At 34.8% G+C, this 22,875-nt stretch overlaps 1 protein-coding gene across 1 annotated transcript; it reads left to right on the top strand.

The window, feature by feature from the left end:
• LOC111054063 (kelch domain-containing protein 4) lies at positions 1-22,875 on the top strand. The gene is made up of 9 exons (XM_022341030.2): positions 1-242; positions 7,319-7,489; positions 8,408-8,643; positions 14,995-15,161; positions 15,695-15,844; positions 16,520-16,738; positions 19,254-19,369; positions 20,890-21,136; positions 22,601-22,875. The coding sequence occupies exons 1-9, from the start codon at positions 135-137 to the stop codon at positions 22,783-22,785; spliced, it is 1,599 nt and encodes a 532-aa protein (XP_022196722.2). The 5' UTR covers positions 1-134; the 3' UTR covers positions 22,786-22,875.

The raw sequence follows: 22,875 nt of genomic DNA, 5'->3' as shown, positions 1-22,875 counted from the left end.
TGAAAAACTAACCTCAAACTTAAATTTCAGTGATGTGATTCAAACACCGATTATCCAGCACATGTTTGTCTCATTTTTCTTGTATTTTTGCTGTTTGGAATTAAATTTTCTTAATCCTCTAAAAGTTTACGAAAATGGGTAAAAAGGACAAGAAAAAAGGAAAAGGAGCAGAAAAAACGGCAGCAAAAACTGAAAAAAAGTTGAGCCAGAAAATGAAGAAAGAGTTGGCTCTAATTGGAGAGGTTAGTATCTAAGCGTTTTAATTCTGTATAATTTTACAAAGCTCAAATTTCAAATGGTTGTACTAGTATAATCTTGATTCTTAATTTTTTTATTGGAGCGCAAGAACAAAGAATAGTAGCTGTTAGGTACTGATTGCTGCTAAATTAATAATAATTTCTCTGGTCGATGGTAAACACGACCAAATGAGTTTTTTTCAAAATCTAGCTACTATTATTTACTTACTTCTTAGCTCTACAGGTCGCTACAACCCTTGGCCTCCCTCATAAAGCGTTTTAATTCTGTATAATTTTACAAAGCTCAAATTTCAAATGGTTTACTAGTTTAATCTTGATTCTTAATTTTTTCATTGGAGCGCAAGAACTAAGAATAGTAGCTGTTAGGTATTGATTGCTGCTAAATTAATAATAATAATTTCTCTGGTCGTTGGTAAACACGACCAGATGAGTTTTTTCAAAATCTAGCTACTATTATTCACTTACTCTTCAGCTCTACAGGTCGCTACAAGCCTTGGCCTCCCTCACAAAGCCTCTCCATCTCTCCCGATAGACTGCCTGCCTTTTCCAGTTTTGAACTCTTAAGTTCTCAAATCCTGCTTTACATCATCTGTCCATCTATTCCTTGCCTTTCCTTTTCTTCTTTTATTATATATTCTTTACCTCCATTATAGACAAAATAAGTAATATTTACTTCCTCAATGCCTCCATATACATTAGGCAATCCTTTCATCACCAATTCTTACCAAGTGCCCCATCCACCTAATCCTGCCAGCTTTAATAAATCGGATGATGTCTTCACTCCCCAGGAAGCGCTCGATTTTGCGATTTTTCCCTCCAAATTCCATTTTTGTAAACAGGGAGCACTATTCTCCTAATAAGCTTTCTTTTAAAGATTCAAAGCCTTTTTATGTCCCCAGCTGTGAGTACCCAAGTCTCAGAGCCATAACATACTACGGGCCTGACTAATGCCTTATCTAATTTCATTTTTATTGCTCTGGACACTAGTCGAGACATGAATAATTTCAAACTAGCATAGAACGACTTGTTACCTGCCATGATTCGATTACTTATCTCGGCTGTGACTCTCCCACTACTCGCTACAAGCGTTCCTAATTATACAAATTTGTCCACCTGCTGAAATTGTAGTGCCCAATTTTTCATGTTCCTAGCACACCCTCTTACCACTGCTGGTGACACACGTAAATACTTTGTTTTGGCTTCATTTATCTTCAGCGTCATTGGCTCACCATTATTTACCAATAACGTGAAGGCTTCTCTCAGTTCTGGCAAAGTTCTTGCTATTATGACGAGATCATCTGCGTATCCACAGACCTGCCACAATCTATTCACGATAGTACTTCATCATATGCAATATTCTTGAAAGCATCGTGTAGAGTAAAATTGAACAATAATGCCGACAGAGCGTCTTCCTAACTTACCACATACTTGATATAGAAACGTCTTCCAACAGTCTTGCCTATCCTCACCCTAGAATATTTCTCATCCAGGATAGCTGCCACGAGCTTAATTAATTGGGATGGCAGTCCATTATTGTTCAGGGCTTCAAGTAGCTTCCTCCTGCATAAACTATCAAATGCCCTTTTATAATCCACAAATAGCATGTGAAGAACTATATCGTGCTGAATGCACTTCTCTATCGCCTCAATGTGTAAATCTGATCAACTGTGCTCTGCCTTTTCTGAATCCACCCTGGTAATCCCCCAGTATTGCCTCAGCAATAGGGATGAACCTTTGAAGAAGGATATTTGTTAATAGCTTATACACAATGCACAGTACAAGGAAAAAGGAAAGTGGGACGCCCAAAACTCAGATGGCTGGATGAACTGGAGAAGGACTTGAGAGAGCTGGGAATACGACGATGGAAGACGACTGCACTGGATAGAGAGAGGTGGAGACTGATTGTAGAGCAGGCCAAAACTCGACTATCGAGATCTAGAAAAGATGGCTGACGAGAGTGTTGAATCGAATTGTGGTGTCTGTTTTAAAACTGTAAAAGAAAATGAAAATGCATTGAATTGTGAGGGTTTTTGCTCAAATTGGTATCACATAAAGTGCGTTAATATAGTGGTAGCTGAATATCGTAAAATAAGTGATCTCGGTGAAAAGACTGTGTGGTATTGTGTAGAGTGCAAAGACAAGGTAAGAAATATCATATCTAAGCATGCAAACCCGGTGACTGTGAATGATGGAAATTCCCATATGAACTCCAAAAGTGACGAAAACTTTATTTTAAGTGAACTTATTGACGAAATGAATAAGATTAATGTAAATTTTGCCCAGTTAAATAAGCGAGTTACACAAATTGAATCATCTCAAAGTGAGGTTAAGTGCAAACTTGCTTGTGACAAAATGACCAAAGTAAATAGTGTTCAGGACCAAATTTCAAAAATGGAAAGCACTATTATTTCAAATTTCTATGTAAAAAACCCAGAAATTTTACATCATGACAAAGATCTAATAATTTCTAGTGAAATTACTAGGCCTACTATACAGACTACGACATGCAATGACAACACAAAAGTAGATTGTGATCAACATGCATTTGATCCAAATATAAATGCAACTCAGGACAAATCAAGAAATGAATTTGATGCTTTATTGACAAATACAGCTTTATTGGCTGAGCAAAAAAATTCTGAGGTTTTTTCTAGTAGGATGGACTTATGTGACCAAATAGGTGAGAGTGAAATTTTTGAAGATTCAAATTGGAAGCAAGTGACTAAAATGAAAAAGAAAACCGGGAAAAATAATTCATTAAGCACCCAGAAAAATTCACATACCCCAGTAGAAAGAAATGAAAGACACAAATTAAATTATGCCCAGGCTGCAAAATCAAACAAAATCAAGACAAATACACATTCATATAAAAAAGTTATAGTAGGATCAAAGGACCTGAATGAAAATACAGGGCCCACAGCTATGCTTGTAGGAGAAAAAAAGGCATGGTTCCATTTAGGGAAGATTAAAAAAGGAACAACAGAGGTAAATGTCAGAAATTTCATGTCCTCATCTTTTCCAGGTCTGAATTTCATTGTTGAAGGCTTGGAGAGTAAAAGTGATATTTACTGTAGTTTCAAGGTGGGAGTTGAATTTGAAAAAATGGAAGAAATCATGGATAGTTCAAAATGGCCAAGATTTGTCACCCTGAGGCGTTTTTTATTCAAACGCTTCCAGGGGGGAGCCCTAAAGTAGATCCAAAAATCAGGGGGAAGTTCGGGGTAAACTGGACATGGAGCAAAAAATAATATTTCTGAATGTTCAGTGCCTCAGAACAAAAATGGATGTCCTTGAATTTTTCATAGAGGACATTGAACCTAGCATCCTGTGTGTGTCTGAGCACTGGCTGAGAAAAGAGGAAGCTGAGTACTATAGCAATGTGGGGGAACTTGATTTGGCATGCATCTACTCAAGGTGCTTTCATAGAAATGGTGGTGCAGCATTTTCTTAAAGAAATCCGTCAAGTTTGAGCAGATAGATGTTCAAGATTACTGTGAGGAACTCACAATGGAGCTTGTAGCAGTTAGACTGTCAAAAAATTCCATCATTGTGGTCTCCATTTATCGGTCTCCAGATGGCGATTTTGAGCAGTTCATAGGGCGTCTGGATGATCTGCTGAATGTTTTGACAGGGCAGCATGGTTCAAGAGTGATGATTGGGGGAGATTTTAACATTCATCTGGAGGTTCCATCTAGAGAGAGAAATGATTTCTCTAACCTGCTACGAGGACATGGACTTTTTGTTGCTAACCACCTTCCAACAAGAGAAACTGCATGCTTGGACACAGTAGCCACAGACTTGGAATCATGGGAGTATAGAGTTGAAGTCATTGACCCCATGGTATCCGATCACTGTGCAGTTGTTTTGACTATGAAACAAGATACTGGAGATGAGCCCCCACAAACCTGGCACTCAAATTACAGTTTCAGCAGCAGAAGTGTTAGAGATGAACTTATACCTTGTTTCTGCAGCAGGTTGAGCGAGATAAATTGGAATGAGGTTATCAGACTGGTCAAGCCTGAATATGCATTTGATATGCTTATTGCTGGGTACATGAGCATTTTTGACTTGGTTTTTCCAAAGGTGATAAGAAAGGTGCCAAGGTGTACAAGCAGGGTTCCATCACACTCAAAGGATAGATCTTGGTTCACTGAAGATCTTGCCAGACAGAAGAACTTGGTGATACTCCTACATCACTTGTACAAATCAGCAGTGTCCCCAGAGGAGAAAATGGTAAAGCATAGGCTCTATGTGGGACAAAACAAAATCTTCAGAGAAATGGTTAGGCAGGCAAAGAAAGTATACACTGCTAATACCATTGAATCGGCTCCAAATAGCTGTAAAGCAGCGTGGGAGGCCATAAACAAACATCGCCCCAAAAAGCCCAAAGTTAAATCAAACATCAGTCCAGACAATTTCAATGATTACTTTGTGAATGCTATTGAGGATGTTTTGAAGAATCTAGATGAAGCTGACATGGACCCTGTGGAGAATGTTACAAATACAGTTCATAAGATGGATGTATGGAGAAGTATCAATGCGGATAGAGTCAGAAACATTGTCAGTGGCTTGAAAAACTCCAAAACACAGGATATATTTGGCCTATCCACTTCTGTCTTGAAAGAGACCATTGAACATGTAGCAGAACCAATGGCTACAGCAGTTAACCACTGTTTGAGGTTGGGAGTATTCCCAGACACACTGAAGCTGGCAAGAACACTACCAATTCACAAGAAGGGAAATACAGAGATTCCATCCAATTTCAGGCCTATTTCAATAGTGCCAATAATGTCAAAAGTGATTGAAACTGAGATGAAGCTGCAACTTACCAACTTTTTTGTGAAGAACAACCTTCTGTCCCAGTCTCAGCATGGCTTCAGAAATGGTCGCTCAACAGCAAGCGCTCTACTGTCATTATCTAAAAAGATACAGGATGCTTTTGAGAGTGGTGATTCACTTGCGCTTACTTTATGCGACCTGAGCAAAGCTTTCGATTGTGTGCCTCATGGCATACTGATTAGGAAGCTCAACAAGTATGGTGTTCAGGGTACAGTTCTAAGCACAATCAAGTGCTACTTGGAAAACAGAAGACAAGTGGTCTCACTGGAAGGAGCATCATCAAGTATTAGAAATATGAAGCATGGTGTGCCACAAGGCTCTGTATTGGGCCCCCTGCTCTTCATACTCCTCATGAATGACTTCCCAGACAGCCAGGGGTCCATCCTCTTTGCGGACGACACCACACTGATAGCTAGAGGACGAACAACAGAGGAGGCAGCAGAAAGGTCAGTGGAACAACTAAATGCAGCAAAGTCCTGGTTTACTACAAACAGGATGAAGTTAAATGAGGAGAAAACTAACCTTCTGGTATGTTCCCTCAAGAGGACTGCAGTGAAGTCTGATCCTGTGAAGCTGCTGGGTTTTTGGGTTGACAACAAGTTGAGGTGGAGTCAACATGTGGCTGAGGTCTGCAAAAGACTTTCCAGGGTTATATTCCTTATAAGAAAACTGAGACACATTGTCTCCAGGGATTACCTGGTCTCAGCTTATCACTCCCTTTTTCATAGTCACATCTTGTATGGAATCCTCCTGTGGGGACACGCGCCTTATTGCCATGATGTGCTGCTCCTGCAGAAGAAAGCAATCAGGGCCATTACTTTTGCGGACTACAGGGAGCACTGCAGGCCACTCTTCAAGGAGCTGAAGATACTCACCATCCACAGCCAATACATCCTGTCCTCCTTGATGTATGTCAGAGACAACCTGCAGCAGCTGTCAACAAGAAATCAGATACACAGCTACAATACACGCCATGCAACTGACCTGGATGTTCCCCGATGTCGGTTGGCTGCTACTCAGAGAGGCTTCCCATCAGCTGCCTTGGGCTTCTACAATGGACTCCCAACTGAAGTAAAAAGTGCATCACGTGCAAGATTCAGCGCTCTCGTCAGGCAAAAGTTGATTGATAGAGCAATTTACTCGTTGGCAGAATTAGCTAACGAGCCTTTATTTTAATGACACAGTCTGTCTGGTAAAACCCGGTCAAGGACGACGACAACAAGTATCAAGTATCAAGTAAGTATCGGGTTGTAGTGCCACATAATGATGAATGATGATGTGAAGAGCTATGTCGTGCTCAATGCATTTCTCTATCGCCTGCCTCATTGTAAAGATCTGGTTAACTGTGCTTCTGCCTTTTCTGAATCCACCCTGGTAATCCCCCAGTATTGCCTCAGCAAAAGGGATGAACCTTTGAAGAAGGATATTTGTAAATAGATTATATACAATACTCAGTAGAGAGATGCCTCTATGGGTTAGATATAACAGACCATTTTATTTATTTTTTAAAAAAATATTATATAGTATGTCATTATAACGAATTATTTACAAAGTATTAATACAATTGGATGATTATTTGCTGATGTAAGAAAATGGGGCCCCCACTATACCTATATGAATATGTGTCGGGATGCCACTAAGTTTGCTATTGTCTTAGATTTCATGCCAAAAATAAAAAATGTCAATAAAGATACATCTTGCAAGTCATTAGAGGTTCATGAAAACAACATTCATATACACAAATTAAAAAAAAGAAAATTGATATCATTTCCAGTTAAGGAAAGGTTATAGAGGGAAAAGTTGAGAAGACAATTTTTGACCCCGCAGTCAAATCCTTAAGATACATAGTTTTAGAGTTTTATGCGAGAAACCAAATAATGGTACCTTCAACCCACCCCCACCCCCTTAGCACAGGGGGAAGGGGTGGGGACTTTTAATATGTTCAAGTTACCTTCTTACTACCCTCAACAGACCTGTGGGGTCAAAAATTGTCTTCCAAACATTTCCCTCTATAGCCTTTTTTGAGCATTCATTGCCTGGACTAGATGTAGTAATGTTAGACTTAAAAACATAATGCTAATGGGGAGAAAATAATTGTGTTTTAACATTTTACATTTTACAATAAACGGTCAAAAAGGTTTTCTATTCAAATTAAAATCATTAATACAATTTATTTTGTTTATTTAGGCCTATTTGAAATTATGCTATTTTCTGTCTTACAGGATGATATAGAAAAAATAGTTGCAGAAATTGAGGCAGAGGAAAGAAGAAGGCTAGCTGTTACAGAAAAAGTTGTCTTGCCACCTAAAAATCGAGTCAACTTCTCCCTCACACCACATCCTGAAAAAGATGAACTTATCATGTTTGGTGGAGAATTTTACAATGGACAAAAAGTAAGTTGATAATCAATTCTCGAAGTAAATATAGTTCTTTTACCTCTCTACTCAACATTGTAAATAGTTCTAAAATAATTTGCAATGCAGTAGGCTTCATTTTCTGTTTGATTTTTGATGATGCATTTCGTCTACGACTGCATGGATAGTATTCAACTTTTTATTTATCGTTCACTCTGGTTCATTTAATCAATAAGTTATGTTAATTGATTTTTAGGTTAGGTAATAAAGCTGTGATTACAAGAGAATAATACATTTTTGTAGTTGTAACATTAATGCCATTTTCAATTAGTACTTTACTACTAAAAGTAGCCCTAAAGAAAAAAGACAATCAACCTTTTTAAATTCATGATTTACTAGAAATCACTTAAAATAACAAGATTCAGTAGGCTATTTTACTAAGGAGTTGTAAAATGCTGGTAAGCCCTAGAGATTTTAATGTCAATCTCACAAGTTTTGGTAATGGATGAAATGGGAGGTTTTTAAGGTTTACAATATTCTCTAGATCAACACTAAATATGTAGGCTACTAATTATTACTTTACTGTAATTGTAATTAATAAGATGTAACAATTCAAAGTACAGTATTCTTATTCACAGAGAGCTAAACATGTGAATTTAGAAAATTAGTAAAATAGAATTATAATACCCTTTAAAATTAATAAAATATGTATAATTAATATTTTATTAATTTTAAAGGGTACTATAAAATTCTATTTAATAAATACAAGAAAGTAGCCCTGAATTCATACATTTCAGAAAATTAGCCTTATAGCCTATGTAGACTTATTTCATACTTATTAAACAATTTATTTAACAAATTTGCTACTAATTATTTGCGGATCATTGATTGACAATACTACCGTAATGCTTATCTATTGTGTTGAACTAATGAGAACTAATATGTTATTGCTTTCAGACGATTGTTTACAATGACCTGTACTTCTACCACATAAGCCGCAACGAGTGGACCCAGGTGAAAGCACCGAAAGGGCCGCCACCTAGGTGCTCCCATCAGGCGGTGACCGTCTCCACCGAGAAAGGCCAGCTGTGGATGTTTGGCGGCGAATTCATCAGTCCCTCACAGACCCAGTTCTACCATTATCGAGATCTGTGGGTCTACCATTTCGCACAGAAGCATTGGGAGAAAATCAAGTAAGTAGACGTTCAATTATCAGTGATTGAGTGAAACATTTTTTAAGCAATTTAATTGTCAATTATTGTTCTTGCGTCTTCACCAAGACGCAGCAAGAATTTGTTCAAAAAACAAGATTCAATTGTCATATTTACTTACTTGTCATATATCCATGCTTTGGAATGCAATACAGTCTTTAAAATTATTTGTCATCAGTAACTCGCATCGTCATCGCATTTTAATTACAAAATTAATCTCATATTTAACAAAATTTTATTTCAAAATCATCTCTAATCTTGTATATTTTAAATACACGTTTTTTGTGAGGGTGTGTGATGTCCACATGAGTTGCGTGGATAATAAGACGGATAAAAATTGGAGATGAGCTGAAATGAATTAAATAAACTTTGCTCTTCGTATGTGTTCATTCTCAAATGAAATTGAAATGAAATGTAATTGCTTTATTGTCTCTTCAAAATAGATACATAATTTACATACACTACCTATATTATTATCGACAATAAAGTTTAATAACAACCTGCAAAGGAGATCCTGAGTGAAGGTGTGAATCAATTGTAATTACATGATACAATTAATAAAATCACAATAATAGGTAATAAAGAAAAGAAAGAATACAAAACAAAAGCAAAAATATTAAATCATATCCTCAACATCCTAAAATTTAGACATACACGAATGTACCGTATCTCAAACTCTTATTCATTAGATTAAATTAAAGTAGATGTTCCTGTCAATCCATTCCTGTATAATTCTATATAAATTCCCAGTTATATTCCTGTTAACAAAATCTAGTGGTATTTTATTGATTAAATAATTGCAATAGTATTGAAGTTGATGTCTGCATATAGTAAGCTTTATGAGATGTATGTTAAATGTATTTGTACTGTTTGCCCGTATGTTATAGGGAGTTGTATGAATTTTAAACTGATTTCTATGTTTGCTTATGTAACGAATTACTCTTTTAATGTAGGTCTGCCTCAGAGTCGGGACATTTAGTTCGATGAAAATCTCTCCACTTGAATAAAGTCGTGGTCTTCCAAGAGCTGCTCTTATAATGTGTTTTTGCAAAATAAAAACTTTTTTTAAATGTGTGTCAAAGGCGGCGCCCTAGACCTCTATTACATATTGAAGTAATGAGTGGGCGTATGCATAATATACTTTCCTAATTATATCCAAATTTTTTATTTTATGTATTTTGTAGAAGATGTGTATCAAGTACTTTAGTTTTGAACATAAATATTCCATATGTTAGTTCCACTTGAGGTGTTGGTCTACTAATATTCCTAGGTATTTCATAGTTTTCACTCTTTCCAGTGATTTTATCTCTTGCTCTTCATTCATAGTATTGGTTTTATTGGTATTCATTTTTAAATCCAGAGATACTGGTGGTTTCCCGGTTATGTTGGGTGAGAAAGTGATATATTTGGTTTTATCGGTATTTAAGGTGAGAATGTGATCCTGAAGCCATTTTTGCACTGTTTTTAAACTGTTGTTTGCATTATTAAAGAGCTCCTCCCAGCTATTTCCACTGAAAACGAGCGTTGTATCATCTGCAAATGACAATGTAGTACAATTTCTGAGATTTAGCTTCAACAGATCGTTAACATAGATTAGGAACAATATTGGGGATAAAACCGAACCTTGAGGCAAACCAAAATGTGAAGTAGATTGGATATCCGTTTGACCATTTAAAGTTAAATATTGTTTCCTATCCGACAAGTAGCTTGAAAAAAGTTTGTTTACTGAGCCTCTAATTCCAGATTCATCCAGCTTATTTAAAAGTATATTATGTGGGATTGTATTGAAAGCCTTTGATAAATCCATGAAGACGGCTAGAGATTTTTTGTTTTTATTAAAATTGTCATATACAATTTTATTCAAATGAATGACCGCGTCGTTGGTTGACTTTTTAGCTTGAAACCCATATTGGTTATCACTGATTATATTATCTTTTTCTAAAAAGCTCATCAATCTCAATTTTAAAATCTTTTCTAGTATTTTGGATAAATTGCTTAAAAGGCTTATTGGTCTGTAATTTTCAGGTTTGCTGAGATTTCCGGATTTAGGTATAGGTATGATTTTTGCTTCTTTAAATTTCTTGGGAAAATATCCACTGCTCAGACATTTATTAAATATAAATTCCAAAGGTGCTGTAATAAAGTGTGATATTTGTTTTATAAATGCTTGTTTTATGTTGCTTTATTTTTTAATTGATCAATAATTTTTTTGTATTTCGGTGGCGTTAGTAGGACTGAGGAAGATACTTTTATCACATGGGTTAGTTTGAGATTGAGGAATGGGTATATTATTTATGTCATCAGAAATTTTCCTGGCAAAAGTCCCTCCTACCTCGGCAAAGTATTTGTTAAGTACTTTGGCCTCTATATTGATTGATTTGGTTTTTTTTTTAGTATCTAAGAGCTCGTTGATATATTGCCAAGTTTTTTTGGAATTATTTTTGTGTTCATCAATTTTTTTATTGAAGTAATCAGTTTTGGATTGTTTTATTAAACTATTCAGAATGTTCCTATATGTTTTGTACTGGTTGTTTAATTGAATATTATTTGGCTGCTTTATCAGCTTCTTATGCAGCTTATCTCTTACACGAATAGAATTTACTAAGCTGGGCGAAATCCATTTTTAAGAGGCCTTTTATTCTTACTTAATTGAATTTTTTTGTTCTTTTATGTGTCAAGTAATTCAATTTTTCAACTAAAAGATCCACCATAATGTCTATATTATCGGCACTATATATATCGTACCAGTTTTCTCCTTGTAAATCGCACATAAGTCCACCAAAGTCGATTTTGGTCTTAGTCCATACTTCATCTTCCCTATGGTTCGTTTCCCTATCACTAGCCTCATTTAAATTTAAAGAAATACTATAATGGTCTGTTATATTGGTTTTTGAAATTACTCATTACAACATTATTTTTGTTTTTATTTTCCTTGAAGAATATGTGGTCTAAACAGGATACTACACCATTTGAAGATTCTGGTTGGTTTATTTATATAAGATTTAAAGCCATTAATATGTAAAGTACTCAAGTATTCGTTTGATAAATGGTTATTTGCGAGAATATTAAGATTTATATCACCTAATACAATTATATTAGACATGTCTTTCATTTGATATAGACAGGCATCTAAGCTCGTAATAAATTCGTTAAGATTCAGAGCTGGAGATCGATAAATAGATATTATTATGTATTCAACGTTGTTTATTAAGCATGAAATGCAGATATAGCTTGCTTTTTCGATAACGATGTTTATTGATTCAGTTTTAACATTTTCATCAATAAATAAACATAGCCCATCGCATTTTGAGTATTTACTTTTTCTTTGTATTGCTTTATAGCCCTGTAAATTGTAGTTAAACTGTGTGTCTTCTGTAATCCATGTCTCAGACAGTGCAATAACATGGAATTTGATATTCACATTACCAATATAATGCACCAATTCGTCAAAATTCTTGTTTATGCTTCTTATATTCGGGTGGAAAATGTTCAACCCCCCATCATATTGACTCCGCTCTTGAGGCTCAGAGGTAGAAAAATCATCAACTTCAATAGTATTATAATAACCCACAAGTTCATCATCATGTAAATCTGGAATATGAATTGACATTAAGCTGAGAAAACAGTTGCGATGAGAAAAAAAACCGTGAAAACCTATTTACGAAAAGACGTTGAAGAAAATAATAAAAACTTATTAAGAAAAGAGAAGTAGAAGGATAAGAAAATTTGATCAGAAAATATTTTGAAGTAGAAGGTGAGAACTAAACGCCCCCACCAGCCCGCCAGATAATAAAATAAAAGATAGAAATTACTCGAAACGTTCATGCATTGATAAGATCCGATAGGAAATAGCTAGATATCTAATCGCTAAAAATTTATAGTCTGCTGCACTTTCCAAGAAGAGAAGTGAAAGAGTATGCCAAAATTCAACCTACTAGGGTGAAATAAATAATTTATAAACAGAAATACAAAAAAACTACTACAATTAACTCATCAAGAAAACTGAAAAGCTGACGAATAAACATCACTCTCCTCTTAAAACTGAAAGGTTGTCAAATGATATCTCGGATTTCATCCACCCTGTAATTGCAACACACTTCAAGACTCTAGAGAAGAAAAAATAATAAGAAAAAAAACTTTCTGTATCAATGTAGACAAAACACTCATAGTTGGAGGAAATCCTCATTATATCCTAATTGAATTAATAAAACTAATTCTCAGTGTTCACTCACTTAACCACTCATCCACTTATCCTCTCAGTGATTACTAATTCATCAGTATAAATCAATTTTGAAACATATTCGACCGAATTGAATTACTGAAGTAAACTTGAATTAATAAAATAGACTTGGAAACAAAAATTTTGGTAAACTTTAAACACACCTTTCGCACTTCACACTGTAATCGAAAGAAAATATAAGCTAGATAATATTGAAATTAAAATAATTTGACAATCATAAATCCAATCATCAACCTACTTCCAAGCTTAGTGATGGCTATAGTGAATCAAAAACAAGTTCTAAAGTTTCTAGATCAAATAATTTTAGATATATTTAAAATAACGCTTGCTTCAAAATGGTCAAGAAAACTACAAATAATAATCAAATTAGTACTTTGTAAAAACCAATGTGAATGCGAGTAAGATTATGTAACAGCAAACAATTCATACAAAGCAAAAGTTTCTAATAACTTTTCATCACACTTTCCTTTCATATTTTTAACTCCATATTATCCGTGTAGTTTTTGTGTGAAACAAAGGAAAATCCTACTGAAGTGAGGGATTGTTCTGAGGTACCGGGTCAGTCTCTTTTATTCGATTATCATCGGTAGTCGCACATTTTACAAGTTTTTTGAGATCATCCTCACAAGCTATGATGTGAACCGCCGATTTATCCCGCATTCGCAACTTAATATTGCTAGCTCGATCAATTCATATATATTTATAGCCAAAGTCCCTTTGAAATTTCTTCGCAATGTTGAAAAGCGTTCTCCTTCCTGGCGCCAGGGATTGATTGACGTAAATTGGCGAATTCGATTGAAGACCTAAATTAGCACATGTTAGATTTCTTTTGATTTTACGCATTTTAAGTAGTTCTTCCTTATCATATCTCCTAACAAATCGTACTATTATGCCGGGAACACGCTCATTAATATTAGTATACCTAGGAATTGGCAAACGATGGCAAATGTCTATCATGTCTTCTTTTATATCCATATTCAGAGCCCTACCCACTTCTATTGTTTTTTGTAAAGTGTCTTCATTTTCGGATACAGGGACGCCATGAATTTCAACAGTGTTGGCCCTAGAATATTGTTGCAAGTCCTCTAATTTGATTGTTAGATCGTTTACTTTGGCTTTCAAAAACTTGTTTTCAGTTTGTAGAGATTCTATGCTATCATTTTGTTTCTTTGTTAACTCCATCTGCCTATTCAAAATGTCTCTATACTCATCTAATTTTTCATGACAAGTTTCGAGGGACTTACCAAGATCGTCCTCCAGTTTGCGTTGACCATTCAATATTTTATTTTCCAACTGTTTTAACATTTCCTTGAACGTTTTAACGCTGCACGCATCTGAAGCAATTAATATTGAATCCTCACTCTGTTTATCTGTTTTGACTGGAGTTGAGTCCGAAGCACTCCTCTGTAACCTTATTTCATTTACACATTCATCACACTTGTAAGGTTTTTTATTGAAAATATCCATATCCGACTCTCTGCTGTTAGCACAGTTTCCATGGAAGAACACATGGCAAATTGAACACTGCAATTTACATTTTGTCGATGATGAGACTACTTTATTACATTTACCACATGCACTCATTTCAATCAATATTAAAAGAAAACAAAATAAAGAAACTTCACTTGAAATCCCGTTTCAAAACTATACTGCTCTGGCTTGAGCTGGCAGGTAAACGAAAACAGCTATCAGCAACTCATAGATAAGTCCGTCTCGTTCGACTGCACGAACAATACTTTCGAATGCCTGAAATCAATACTCAAGATAGGTTAACACTTTGAACATAATGAAATCACACTTTGAACATATGAAATCTCATATTGAATATTTAATGCCTTCCAAGAATAGAACTGTTGTTGATTCTTGAACTGTTAAGTCCAATGTTTTATAACATTTTCATAATTGAAACGCGTGCTTTGAACCAGTGCATCGAATACCGGAATACTATTGTGGGTGCATGCCATATTCTCTTTTTGAATATTGAGTTCAAATTTACTTGAAGATTGAACATAATCAAAGCGCGGTAGAACTTTAAAATATATTTTTTCTCGAAAAGAGAGCACATTTAAATAGATTATTGGATGTGATTTCAGTGCCGAGGGAGGTCCTTCATCTCGCAGTGGGCATCGAATGGTCTGTGCCAAGAAACAGTTGATTGTTTTTGGAGGCTTCCATGAAAGTAATAACGAATTCAAGTATTTCAACGATCTCTATGCATTCAGTCTTGAGGAAAGAACTTGGAAAAAGTTAGTCCCAGCTGGTAAGTTTATATTAAATATACCTCATTCTCCTGTAAAGCAGTCTGTTGAAATCCTCATTATAATTTTTGTATTTTAACTGAGATGACTTGCTTTAAAGATACTTACTTTAATATTATTGAATTGATTCTGATTAATGAAGTTTATTTTTTTCTGATCATATATTCGATTTTTTGGATAATAAAGAAATTATAGAAACATTTATCATAAAAACCTATTGGAAAATTATTTTTTGCATGATTGTAGTTTGTATCACAATAATTTTAAATTACTTCGATTGATCGTGGCTGGAGCTCAAGGCTTCTTTTTCCAGTCACGCCAAAATCTATTATAATTTAATGATTACTTTTAAAAGATTACTTTTTGTTTTCATAAAATCAGTACGTCATTAATGAATGGCCTTGGAGAACTGAAATCTATTGAAGTTATTGTGCTTGAGATACCTTTCATTGCATGTTCTCAAAAATAACTCAGTTTTCAATAATTACCCTGCGTGTGAATTTGATGGGTAAGTAATTGTTTCGTATGTTCATAGGCACACCTCCATCACCAAGGTCTGGTTTCCAGATGTTCGCTCTCAATGATGGAAAGATCTTAGTTTACGGAGGCTACAGCAAAGTAAAGGTGAAGAAGGATGTTGACAAAGGAGTAGTACACACTGACATGTTTCTTCTTTCTCCTGACAGTAAGTTCCATTTTTACCTATTTCTAATAAGGTAAGATACGATTCTTCATTGGAGTATTCTCATTTTATTTAGGTACTATAACAACCATTAAAGTTAGCACTGTGGAAAACTGAAAATTTGACTCTACATTGAATTTTATTGATCAACAATTGAAGTAGATTGGACGCTTTCAAAGAAAAAGTAAATTCTCTCTAAGTTGTGAGACACAATGTATTCTCAATAGAGTTGACTGGTAAAAGTCTCCTCTATTTATATGATTTCAATCACAAATAAAGAAGCCATTTAATTTGATAAGTTTTATTTCAACATTCGTCATTTCATAAACATAATAATTCAGAGTTTGCTTAAATATCAACAAACAGAGATTGGAAGCTATCGGAGCAGTAGGCTATCAATAACTTCAAGTTTCATCTATTTCTTCATTGCAGTTAACCACGAATGATGGAATTATTGGATTTTATCTTTCAACAGTCCTTGATCAAAAATTGAAAGGAAATGAAGAATGCTAGAATAATTTAACGGGAAGCAGAATAATAGGCATTCAGTAGAGGGTACATCCGTGTACTTTACTCTTGTTCAAAAGCGTTTTCTGCTTCGAGCTTTTAATAATCCATTGGCAATTGCTTGAATGTATTTCTAATCTCAATTGAATTATTATTTGGTTGAATTTGCAGAGGGTGACACTACTGGGCTGAAATGGAAGTGGACATCAGTGAAAGCGGGCGGCGCGAAACCAAGCCCCAGGTCTGGGTTATCAGCTGCCATCGCTCCCCCCAATCGCATTTTCGCCTTTGGTGGAGTCATGGACCAAGAAGACGAAGAAGAAGATCTTGTCAGCGAGTTTTTCAACGATCTCCTACTTCTAGAGGTTGATCGCACAGCTTGGAGAAATGGTAAGTTCTTTGTTTAAACGTCACCCTGAATCTTGAGTGCTGATATGAAAAGTTATATAAAGACTAGGTACATGTAACATGTTGGTAAATCAAATGCTTAATAACTATTTATCAATTGTGCAGATTGAGAAATCCTCTATCATCTCTTAGGGGGGCCCATTACACCTAGATTAATTTTTATTATCTGAGAGAAACAGAAATATATTCAGTCTATAATATTAAATAAGTTATATATTTTCCGTCGAGATTAGTGTATGCAAGCTATACATAGTGAGTCATATGTATGGGAACCCTTCAATAAATTGGCGACTGTTGTAGATATAATACTGTATTTTCAGGATAAGTTATTGGTCGAATACTTTGGATAAATATTGATCGAATACCTTTTGACATACAACTGAATTTCAACCCCTCAAAAGGGTGTGACTTAGGGGTTGTAACTAGAATATTTTAAATGTTAACACCCATTGTGTGGTAGATCATTTTAAAGACATTTTTAAAACAAGAAAGATATCATGAATTAAAAAGTTCTATGATAATTGTATCCAAAATGGCGGCTGATTGAAGTTTTAGTTTTTAAAGAAATGAGAGGTTGTAACTCTAATATTTTGAATGTAGAAGCCCATTGTGTGATACATCATTTCAAAGGCCTTTCAATAAAAATTTTCTATTATACTTTTATCCAAAATGGCGGCTGATTAAACTTTATCAATTATTTCTTTAAAAACTAAAACTTCATTCAGCCGCCATTTTGGATAAATGATGGCCATTTATTGAAGTCATCTTTTTGTTTTAGAAAGGCGTTGTTTTAGAATGATGTACCACACAATGGGTGTTAACATTTAAAATATTTGAGTTACAACCCCTCAATTCATTAAAAACTAAAAGTTCAATCAGCCGCCATGTTGGATAAAAGTATCATAGAATATTTTAATTTATGTTATCTTTCTTTTTTTTAAAATGATGTACCACACAATGGGTGTTTACTTTTAAAATATTCTAGTTACAACCCCTAAGTCACACCCTTGTGAGGGGTTGAAATTCAGTTGTATGTCAAAAGGTAGAGTATTCGACCAATAACTTATCCTGAAAATACAGTATTATATCTACAACAGTCTCCAATTTATTGAAGGGTTCCCATACATATGACTATAATGAATTACTTATTTGAAGAGATGGATCTACCAACGTTACGTCAAACTTATGTGACAAATTTAATTCTTTCTATTAATAAAAATATACATCAATTTACCCGTCGCACAATCCTTATACTATACGGCCAACTGTAGTAAATGTTTTCAATATTAATTTTACTTCATTAACTTCTAGTAAACACCAATTTGAATATCAGAGTACTAAACTAATAAATAAAGTTCCGGAAGACTTTATTAAGGATAAAATAACAAAAACCAAATTGAGATTAATAAGATCGTGGGTAAAACAGAACTATTATTTTAAAATTGAGAATTGAGTTGGCTAAATCAACAATTTTTGGCAATATTAATTGTGTAAAAATTATTAAAACTTGACAATTTTTATATTATTTTTCTGTGTATCTATATTTTGTTTATTAAGTACTTGACTATTGATAAAATTCTACATCCATGGATCATCATCCATCGACAGAATTGTATAATTTTTACTACTGTTATTAGATTAAAAAATGTATTTCTTATTTTTAGAAGTGCTTTTGAGGAGCAGGCTATTGTTTTTATCTTTTGTTGTAATGTCTAGTCAATATTCAATATCTGAAAGATCGTGTATTGTTTTACTAGTCACGGTGACATGTAAAATTACTCCCCCATATACAATCAATGATATTTTAGTAGCTTTAAATGTGTGTTCTTGTTATTTTTAAGGAGTCTACATCAAACTATTTCATTTCAATAGTGTTATCCAGAATTCGAAGAGGAGTTGATCAATTGTGTTGATGTTGTATAATTTATGTATTGTTAGTGTGCAACTCTTTGTATGGGGCATGGCCCTTATGACAAATAAAGCTTATTTATTTATTTATTTTTAGAACTCGTGGCTGGAGCTCAAGGCTTCTTTTTCCAGTCACGCCAAAAACTATTGTAATTTAATGATTATTTTCTTTGTAAAAATATTTCTTGTATTTGGCAATAAATTCATTATTCATTATTCAATCAGCACTCCTCATTCTCGTATTATTGTTGATGCAGCATAAGTGTAGTGGAAGGCAACTATCTAGCTAGCCACATAGCAAACGGTTCTTTGTCGCAAGATATAAAATTATTGTAACATGTGGTTATCAAATAAATTAATGAAAAAACTATTTGTTCAATCAAAATGTTAACTTGCATATACTTTCATGAAGAAACCCCGATTACAAAATTCGACTTGACGCCTTTCACTGTTGAACCTTTGAATCAATCGTAATTTGTATCTGTTATTCATTTTATTTATTTGCATTTAATATTATTTGTGATTGTTTGCAGTATTTCAAAGGAGAATGAACATATCCTCAACTTTGATTTTATTTAATCTATTTTAGTGTCTCTGAGCGGTAAAAAGCAAGATAAGAAAAAGAAGAGGAAGGAGAAAGATGCTAATGATGGTGATGAGGAAGAACTCATGGAAGAGGATGCTGATGTAACACCTGAAGAAGAAGTAAGTAATGATGAATTTGTATATAAACATTCAAGCTTTTCATTTCCCTTACATCCTGATAGTCTGTAAATTTCTAATTTGAACCATTCCGAACAATGCATGCATTATTGTATTGTCAATCATGAATATAACTTCATACATTAATAAATCAATATTATCACTGAAGGCTTTACTAACTCCTGCCGTGAGTCACTGGTCATCGCTCCCAACCGGCTAGACTCAGAAGGAGTAGGGTCGGGGCGAGGAAGCGAGAGTTGTTTCGTTGCCCGCGGGTGACTTGCCTTTCCTCGGACGCAACGTTTCACGTTTAAGTTGGGAAAAGGCCGAAAAAGTAGCACTGCTCTAAGAGCCCCCTGCCTACGGTTGGGAAGGGTCGAGTCTATTGTAAGGGTATTCGAAGATTCACACCAGCTATGTTGAACTATCCAAACTCCAAGTGCACTTCCTTGGGAATAAGTAGGGAGGGATTCCAAGACCTGAATGCAAGTGTGCAGGAACGGATGAAGAAATTCAAGACTGATGTGCCTTTTGAATGCTTGCTACCATCGGACTTCCCCCCCCCCTCAGCAACAACCTTATTGATCAACTGAACCTCCAATACATTCATGGTGCCCGTACAGGAGGTAGTCTCCCCTAATAATCATTGGTTCCTCCTAGTTGCCAACTTTATGGACAATACTATCTTTGCGTAAGACTCAATAAGAGGCCGAAATTATTCACAGGCTTTGAGTGCCCTTACGCGGTACCTGCATGACCTGTGTGTTATTAAAGGGCTGCCAGAGTGTATGTGGAGGACCGCAATACTCCACAACAGGTTGGCTCAAGAGACTGCTGTATTTATCATTGCGTATTTGGTTGGATGTAGTTGTAACAAAAACACTATTAAATGTCTTCCATGGTTATTTAATGTCGATAATTCAATACTTTTGACGTGTCATATACTACCAAGCTTTGCTTGATTCTGTAGTGTTATATAGCGAAAATTAAACTAAACCAAACTTTGGGGCTGCCATTGCACAAGGGGTGCCACTCTCAGTCATAGAAATTGATACATACGCCTCTCTTCAGATGATGATCCTGGAATTGCGGCATGGGAAACTAAACCCTTTGAGCTTGATGACCTCATCGAAAGGGAAAATAGATTACTTCCACCAGCCACTCCTGAATCGACTGCCAGCATAGACGAGTTTTAGTTGCTGGAAATTGAGGGTTTGGGTGAGGATTCCAAAATCCTCCTCATGGGGACCGTTGTAGGCACCAGGCAGGAGGAGACCGCGAGAACACCTAAAACGGAGGCGAAGAGGAGCGAAGAGGCAGTCTTTTGACTAAAACAAAAATATGGGAGTGTCAAAAGTATAAACCTCAGGAGAACCTTGATTTTTTTAGGATGGCTTGATTTGCTATGACTTCTTTAAATGTTTTGCAAATCCAGACCTTATCCAGCTAGGCCACACGATATTATAATTATCACAAATTCAATATCATAATATTGGACGATCATTGACATGTATTACTTTCAGGTGAAAACGCCAGTAGTAGTGGCCGATGACGGCATATTCACAGTGACCGTAGGCCCGACGTCTGCAACGGCCGATTCACAGACAGACAAAGAGTGTTCGACATCGGCTGCAGGGCGTCCCTCTTACTTTGTGCCTTCCCCCAGAATAAACTGCGGCATGGCTGTGAAGCACGGCGTTCTCTATTTGTTTGGCGGCATGTTCGAACAAGGAGATAAACAGTTCACCTTCTCCGATTTCTACTCGTTGGGTAAGTTGGTTTCAAGCTATTTTGTACAGTTACTTTCATTCTTGTTGATATCTTGTAATTGTATGTATGAATTTGTGCAAGGAACAAATTTGAAGTATTGGATCAACTAATATTAACATATCATTGACAATCATCAGTATTGTAGTAGCACAAGTAGGGCAAAACTGTGGATTCAAGTGAAATTTTAAATATTTTTGCAATTTTGATGGTTTTTCGTTTAGACTCGTATTTGAAAATCAATTAATGTGATGAATTCAAAATGTTAGTAGTTACATTTTTTGAACTGAACATTGTGTGTGAATCAAGCCATCATTTTTAAAATATAACATCTAGACTGTGTTGTGTATTCTTAATAAGGTTTGAAGCCGTTTTAGACGAATGCCTGTTGTTTTTACCTGAATAGTATATGCTAGAGTATAATATTTATAAATAAATAAATGTGATTGTGAAAGGAAGAAGGGGTCACTACTATTTCTCTCACATTTTGATAAAATAATATTGTCCAAAATAAGGCTGTTTTCTTCCCAATCATGAAAGTTTCAGTCCATAAATGTATATATTTCACAGTAATAAATTCTCTACAATTATAAAGTACACATTACATTTTAATAATGAACCAATACTATAATAAAAAAACTATTTAAAACTTGATTTGAATTGATTTCTTAGGTTTAAATGATACCTTCTCCGATAGAAATCCATTTACTTTAATGGTCCACGTTATAATGACAGTGAAGAAAGATAGAAGAGAAGCGTTGCCGGTTATCTGCCTTGCCTCTGCCTTCTATAGAAGATAGCTGATTCGGGCATATCTGATGTCATATCAACTGTTCATTCTTATTAAAAATAATCAATTATATTTTATTCGTGAAGAAATAATAATTTTTACAATAATTAAATGATAAATTTTCACAATTAACTTCAAATATTTTGTAAATAATTAGATTTGTTGAACAAACGGTGTGGAAACTTTGCGGAGCTAGATAAAGATAGCGCTATCTACTGTATTGAATGGTAGACAAGGATAGAAACTCCAATGTTAATAAAATACTGTCATTATAACGTGGACCTCACTATACACAGTTAATTGTTTGATGTCATAATTTAAAGTTCTAAAAATACAGCAATACTGTCTTACTAATAATTACATGGGGATGAATAACAATTATTTCTAAGTATTTATAAAAACCTTATTAATATACAAATTGAATATTTATAAAAAATATTCCAAGTATACATACTTGTTAACGAAACCCCCTCACACATTGGTAAGATTTCTCCTTATCTGCGTTGATCTTGGTGGTACAAATAACAATGAGGTGTGCTGAGCTAAATATAGTAGTTAACATTTCTTTCAAATGCAATACAATAATTTTTAATTAATATTATTTACCTATTCAATTATTATTCAAAAAGGATACATATATATGTTGATTTAATTTTAATTTATGTTGTTGTTTCCAGATCTGCGTAAACTGGATGAATGGAGGATAATAATTGCACCCAGTAAAGAGCACGAATGGCTGGGATCCGAGGAAAGTGAATCAGACGATGATGATTCCGAAGAGGAAGACGAGGAGGAAGGAGAAGAAGAAGAAGAAGATGAGGAAGATGACAGTGGTAATGAAGAAAAGATGGATACGAATTGAAAATGAAAACTTCATATTTTGTTAGGTATCGTATGCATTTGCTTTTTATCATTGCTCTTTTAATTGTAAATAAATAAGACTTTATACAAA

This window comes from Nilaparvata lugens, chromosome 6 (genome assembly GCF_014356525.2).
Source record: "Nilaparvata lugens isolate BPH chromosome 6, ASM1435652v1, whole genome shotgun sequence".
NCBI classification, from domain to species: domain Eukaryota; kingdom Metazoa; phylum Arthropoda; class Insecta; order Hemiptera; family Delphacidae; genus Nilaparvata; species Nilaparvata lugens.
Note: the sequence above shows the minus strand (reverse complement) of the source record. Positions and strands in the feature narration are given on the sequence as shown.

Coding starts and splice junctions, on each gene's coding strand:
- LOC111054063 (XM_022341030.2), top strand. CDS start 135: ATGGGTAAAAAGGACAAGAAAAAAGGAAAAGGAGCAGAAAAAACGGCA. Junction 243..7,318: donor AGTTGGCTCTAATTGGAGAG/GTTAGTATCTAA, acceptor TCTGTCTTACAG/GATGATATAGAAAAAATAGT. Junction 21,137..22,600: donor CTCCGATTTCTACTCGTTGG/GTAAGTTGGTTT, acceptor TGTTGTTTCCAG/ATCTGCGTAAACTGGATGAA.